This window comes from Sinocyclocheilus rhinocerous, unplaced genomic scaffold (genome assembly GCF_001515625.1).
Source record: "Sinocyclocheilus rhinocerous isolate Xijiao unplaced genomic scaffold, SAMN03320098_v1.1 scaffold905, whole genome shotgun sequence".
NCBI classification, from domain to species: domain Eukaryota; kingdom Metazoa; phylum Chordata; class Actinopteri; order Cypriniformes; family Cyprinidae; genus Sinocyclocheilus; species Sinocyclocheilus rhinocerous.
This window is the reverse complement of record NW_015659390.1, coordinates 181148-187812: the sequence shown is the minus strand read 5'-3', so window position 1 is coordinate 187812 and position 6665 is coordinate 181148. Positions and strand designations below refer to the sequence as shown.

Genomic DNA, 6665 nt, shown 5'->3' with positions numbered 1-6665 from the left:
GTCAGATGAAGTGAGTGTGAAATTAAGTGTGATTGGATTTCCTCCAGCAGTACCATCTTCTGCAAAGTAAGAAGATGGCATACATCCACCAGCCATCTTGGTTTAAGTGTGGACCCCCTCTCTTGGATGTGATTTAAGATCTCTTAAAACGTTTATCACGTCCGCAGTTTCTGTTGGAGACCTGGTTGCTATTAGCCTAAAATAAGTCGCTTAATTTTCAAACTATTTACTCATAATTTAAGTCAGTAAATTTCTGTAGCTAAATGTTTTATCATTGCTATCTTTTTAATGATATAATTTCATCAAAGCCATTTTTCTTGTAGAAAAACTAGTGTTTTTGAAAACAAGCTAGAATTAATTATAATTTGTATAACTGTGTTGTATACAAATAATTGCATAAGTCGAAAACTTAACGAATATCAGCATGTAACTGAATATTTCGCATTAAAAAGACCTGAAAATCCACACAGGAAGTTTTGTAAAGGGATTGAATCTTTTTTTGAATCGATTCATTTAACGAACCACTTTGCCCGAATCACGAGTCTGGCGTTTGCATAATTTGCTGCTGCGAAGTTGTTTCGTCGTGCTACTCCAATACTTTATGGAAAAAGTAGCTTGTTAATGGAAAAGCTACAGTATTTTGAAGAACTAAGCTACTGACAAAGGTAAATTGTTGTCGATACGTTTACTAGTCACAATACAGTAACGTTACCGGTGTTACACATATCCTCAAAAGAGTTCAGTTTGAGATATTTTAATATATAGATAATTTATATAGATATTTTAAGGAACCAAAGGTGAAACATTGTTAGCCTGTGTAAATATAAACCATCACATGCCTTACCAGTGACTTTTCTCAACATTTGTGGTCTTGTGGTGGTATTATGATCATTTGTATTGTTGTGTATTTCACCAGGCAAAGTAGGTAACGTTGCTGCCTCATCTTCCGCATCCCGGGTTATTTCAGGCCTGAAGTACTGCACTCAGAAACAGCAACACAAACAGTCCCAATGTAACCTCTTAATACTGTGACACATCTATCAGCCGCCTCCACACCTGTACATATTTTGCTTTTCATTTCTTTCCAGAACAAGCTTCCTCAAAACGTGTTCCTCAAATACCTTATCAGCATTGGGTGCTATTTCTGTATAAAAGCACCCACTCCAGTTGCCCAAATGAGCATTTCAGTACATTATAAACACGTTTGTCTCTAAATAGTCCCTTTAAATGTGTTGAGGATTAGTCTTATATAGTTTATTTAGTTTTGTATTGATTTGTTTAGCCTAGTAAAATTTATTGTAAATGTATTGATCAGTCATCAATAGAGGTGTTTAATATCCAACTCAAGACAACAATTCCCTTTTCAAAGAAATGTGAATAATATCTCAAAACCTCCAGCAAGTTAAAGTCTCTCAATGTCCAACTCATGCTCTAATTAATGAGTGTCATATCTGCTGGAGGAGCCATTTAGTTTACTATACAACCTCTCTTTTACTTGAGTAAACAGATTGCAAAAGAGTCCGGTGAAAGCTCATATGTAACAGTGTGCTGACTGGTGCGCAAACATTTCAGGTTTTTCTTTTGTCTGCAAAACTGATTTTTAATCATTTTTTTTCCCTACAATGTCAAAAGACAAATACCTAGTGCTGGAAAACTATATTGGTGGGAAGTTTGTACCATGTTCCAAGCTAATGGACTCTTTCAACCCATCGACTGGAGAGGTTTATTGCAAAGTTCCAGACAGTGGACCTGAGGAGGTAAGATTATTATTTTTTTTCTCTCTTTCTTATTATTCTCAATTTCTTTCTAATATTTGAAGATGTCAGTTGTGCATGATCAATTATGTTCTGTGTCGCTGTAGATATACTGTCTTGTGCATTTGTCTGAATGTGTATTTCACTAGTTGAACATTTTCATTTGTTTCTAGTGTAAAAAAATCATTGTAGTTTTACCTTTAATAATATGTAACTAGTCACAAGATTATTAGGCTAAAGACACAAATTCCAAGGAAAGCAAGAGTAATGATACAGAGTCAGGGTGACGTACCTTTGGTCTCATATACTTCTCACAGTAAACACTGGTCATAATCAGGTGGGCGACGCTCAAGGTCCAGTGTTTAATTAGTAACTATTATAGCTCACACCAGAAGAACTTGTCTGGGTCAGTGGAACAGAAAAGAGTTTAGATGTAGGATGTACAGTCCATTACTGTTTTGTGCTATATTATATTATAGATTCACTTCATTTTTTTAATATATGTTATAGTCAGTAGAGTCCATTTTTATGCACTTAATTAAGAGTTTTAATACTGAAATGATGGCATTACATAACACTATCATATCCTAAAATGGGCCAGTGCCTGTACAAAGGAAGATCTACCCAGTTCACGTGAGTTAACCCTTTTCCCACTGCTTATAGGTGGATGCTGCAGTGAGGGCAGCCAAAGAGGCCTTTCCTGATTGGTCAGCAAAGAGTCCAGCAGAGAGATCCAAAGTACTGAATAAACTAGCAGACCTGATAGAGGCTCGACTGGAGGAGTTTGTCCAGGCTGAGTCTAAAGACCAGGGTAAAACACTAGAAACTGCACTGTAATACAGTACCATAATACAGGACACACTAAACAGCTTACACTAAATAAGTTCAAAGGACTTACTAGTGCACAATAGACCAAAGGTAGACAGAATTTAAGTGAGTCAGCAATGTACTTTTCTTGTGGTCAACAGATATGGTGTTTTTCAGTGGCTTATATAACTTCTAGAGACCTAAATAGTCATAGATATGAGTGTTATTTAATAGAATTTATATAATACTATAGTGTCTATTAATATTTTGAAATAGATTACATTTTTTAAAATTGTTTATTTTGTCATCTAGCTCTTGTCTATCTGGGTTTAGCTTAATTTTTTTTAGCTATTTTTTAATTAACAACTAGATAGATAGATAGATAGATATGTCAGTATTACTTTGTACTTTCTGTCACTGAACATTTTCATTCACTTTGATTCATTTTGTTTTGGAGGTCTCTTAAAGCATTAAATGGACTCAGTTCCACTTCTTTTTTTCTAGGGAAAACTATAACTTTTGCCCGAAATGTGGACATTCCACGATCAGCATACAACTTCCGTTTTTTTGCTTCATCTGTCCTGCATCACACTAATGACTGCAGTCAGATGGATCACATGGGCTGTCTCAACTACACAGTACGCTGTCCTGTAGGAGTGGGTATGTGTCAGTCTATACTTACTATACTATTTTTCTCATTAGTACATCACTCGCTTTCATATGGTCTATCTGTTAAATTTCTCTTGTCTATAGCTGGTCTCATAAGCCCATGGAACCTGCCGTTGTACCTCCTGACCTGGAAGATTGCCCCGGCTGTTGCTGCTGGCAATACTGTGGTGGCGAAACCCAGTGAAATGACCTCCGTCACTGCCTGGATGATGTGTCAACTATTGGAGGAAGCTGGTGAGGGATTTGTGTGTTTATCTATGTCAGATTTTAAAAAGGAATAGTTCACCCAAAAATGAAAATGTGCTCAAAATGTACTCACTCTCAGGCCATCCAAGATGTTGATGAGTTTGTTTCTTTAGCAGAACAGATTTGGAGAAATTTAGTATCACTTGTTCACCAGTGGATCCTTTGCAGTGAATAGGTGCCATCAGAACGAGAGTCTGAAAATCTGATAAAAACATCAGAATATTCCACAAGATGTATTTGTTTATTACAAACATGCAGCTTTTCATTTCCCAAGACATTAATTGATATACTGGATTATTGTGGATTATTGTGATGTTTTTAGCTGTTTGGACTGACTGCACCCATTCACTGCAGAGAATCCATTAGTGAGCAAGTGATAAAATGCAACATTTTTCCAAATCTGTTCTCATCAAGAAACAAACTCATCAACATCTTGGATAGCCTGAGGCTAGTAGTTGTTTTTCTTTTATTACAGGCATGCACTTTACATGACATACGAATTGAGTGAATGTTTCTGTATAATCCGTGTGTGCTTTTTCTAGGCTTTCCACCTGGAGTGATCAACGTTGTCTTTGGTACGGGCCCACGAGCCGGGGATGCACTGGTGTCCCACCCTGACGTGCCGTTGATCTCATTTACGGGGAGCACAGCTACTGCAAGACTGATAACAGAGCGCAGTGCACCGTACTGTAAGAAGCTTTCACTGGAGCTTGGCGGGAAAAACCCAGCTATTATATTTGCTGATGCTGACATGGAGGAGTGCATCAGCACTACTGTACGATCCAGCTTCTCCAATCAGGTTAGCTCATGCAGAGCTTAACCAATCAGATTGTATTTTCATATAGTGCAGAAATGTACTATATTACTGAGCTCAACCAATCAAATCCTGCAGGTTTCTCTTTTCAAGACTAGCTTTGTGCAGAATTGCATACTGCCATACTATTAAAATGCGACTTCTAAGTAAAATATAATATATGATAATCTGTTATTGTAGTATTATTTATATACTATTATAGTATATTTTAAATAAAATTTCATTTTTCATTTTCATTTTAGGTTGTTTAGTAATTTTATTAGTTTTTTCCATTTTTATTATTATTTTTTTTAAATAATGCTGTTTGACTTTTTTAGTTTCAGTAATTTTAGTAATTCATTTTTATTTCAGTTAGCTGCTAAGGCAACATGTTTAATTAGTTTTTTTAAGTGTAAGTTTTTCATTTATGTCTTATTTTTTCCGTTTTTTTTTTTTTTTTTTTAGGGAAATTGATCTTGAAAATGATTCAATTTTAGTTAACAGTAACAACACAGATGATAACCTGACTCCATTAGCAGAATTAAACAACATATTGTTTAACTGTGAAATTATATTATATTATACTGTCTCAAACCTTTCCTTTTAAAGGGATGACACCATGTAGTTCAGTTTTCTGCCACACCGTGGTGCTCAGAACACATAAATTGTTAATACAGCATTGTACATTGTGTTCTCTCACACTCTTTCTCTTTCTTTCTCTTTTTCTCTCACTTAGGCCTTCACATCACACACACAAACACATCATCTCTGTGCTAATATTTACAGTGTCTGTATATAATTAGTTTACACAACCCAGTGATAATTGTGAGATTTACTTAAGAACTTATTTGCATCTTTTTCTCTTCTCTCTCAGGGAGAGATCTGTCTGTGCAGCAGCAGAATCTTTGTTGAGCGCAGCATTTACCCAGAATTCCTTGCTCGTTTCGTGGAGGCGGCTCGTCGGTGGAAAACTGGAGTGCCCTCTGACCCCTCCAACGACAATGGAGCGCTCATCAGCAAAGAGCATCTACAGAAGGTCTGATGATAATCACAGATGTGTTTCTATTGATAAAACAAACTGCGTTTTCAGTGTTAAGTGTCAGACAGTGTGGCATTAGAAAGTGGATATATGAAAAATACAGTCTTTATCTTCGTATAAAATGAAATTACTACGTTTACAAATAGACAGACACTTAAAACATTTAAATTGCCTGCTAACTCCTACAGGTTAAAGGTTATGTTGCTTTGGCGCTGGAAGAAGGTGCCCAGGTGCATTGTGGGGAGGGTGTGGACAAACTTATCCTTCCACAACAAAATGCGGGTGGCTATTTCATGTTGCCCACTATCATCTCTGGAGTGAAAGACTCCTCCGCATTGATGCAGGAAGAGATTTTTGGCCCTGTAACCTGTGTGACACCCTTCGATGAGGAGGAGGAAGTGATATCACGGGCCAACGGAGTCCGCTACGGTTTATCCGCCACGGTGTGGTCCCGAGATGTGGGGCGCGTGCACAGGGTTGCTAGGAAACTGCAGGCTGGGTTGGTGTGGACCAACTGCTGGCTGGTCAGAGATTTAAACCTCCCGTTCGGTGGCATGAAAAACTCGGGCATTGGTCGAGAGGGGGGAAAAGACTCGTACCACTTCTTCACTGAGGTTAAGTCCATCACCATCAAACACTGACACAGAATGAAGCAGTATATGAGTCACTGTGTGCTTCATGTGTCATTTCAAATCTCTATACAAATTATATAGAGGAAGCAATCAGACTAGATATGATTGGGAATAAAGTCCAAGAGAAAATCTAAGTGCTTCATACTGTTTTTGGTGATTGAATGTGGGTGAATCATCTCGGTGGTCTTAAACTAGCATATTTAATCTTAAGACAAACCAGTCTTCAATTTTATTGCTGTTTCATAGCTTAGGAACAGAATGAAGTTCTCAGGTCTGCTTTGTTTAATAATCTGCTTTATCTTATTTTTTTATTTATTTAATTAACTTAGTTTTTCCTTAAAATCCTAAAAAAGCAATAAGACAGACGCAAATGAGTTCATTTTTAATATAAAAAATATATAGCTGTTAAATGAAGGGGCAGACCTTAGCTTAGATAATTCGGTTTTGGACAAATTTGATGAAAAAAATTCTTATCAAATCTGTGAGTTTTAATTTTTGATTTTGATTTTGATATCTTGGAGTGATAGTAAAAAATACTGTAAAAAATAATATATTAATTCAAAGATGAAAGGATAAATGATTGATCGCTTTCAAAATGACAATGAATAGACATAAATAGGCATTTAAAACTAAAGTTAATTCATATTTAAAATGCATTTACAAGAAATGTAAACGTTTAAAAATTATTTTAAATTAACCATTTAAATGACAATTTCTAGAAATAC

General features: G+C 36.2%; 1 protein-coding gene across 1 annotated transcript; it reads left to right on the top strand.

Annotated features, from left to right (window-relative positions):
- The first annotated feature begins 1313 nt into the window (after positions 1–1313).
- Positions 1314–6453, top strand: LOC107723725 (aldehyde dehydrogenase family 8 member A1). The gene is made up of 7 exons (XM_016532434.1): positions 1314–1757; positions 2418–2565; positions 3066–3221; positions 3315–3464; positions 4019–4275; positions 5144–5305; positions 5497–6453. Exons 1-7 carry the CDS (start codon positions 1623–1625, stop codon positions 5947–5949), a joined length of 1461 nt encoding a protein of 486 aa, XP_016387920.1. The 5' UTR covers positions 1314–1622; the 3' UTR covers positions 5950–6453.
- The last annotated feature ends 212 nt before the right edge of the window (positions 6454–6665 follow it).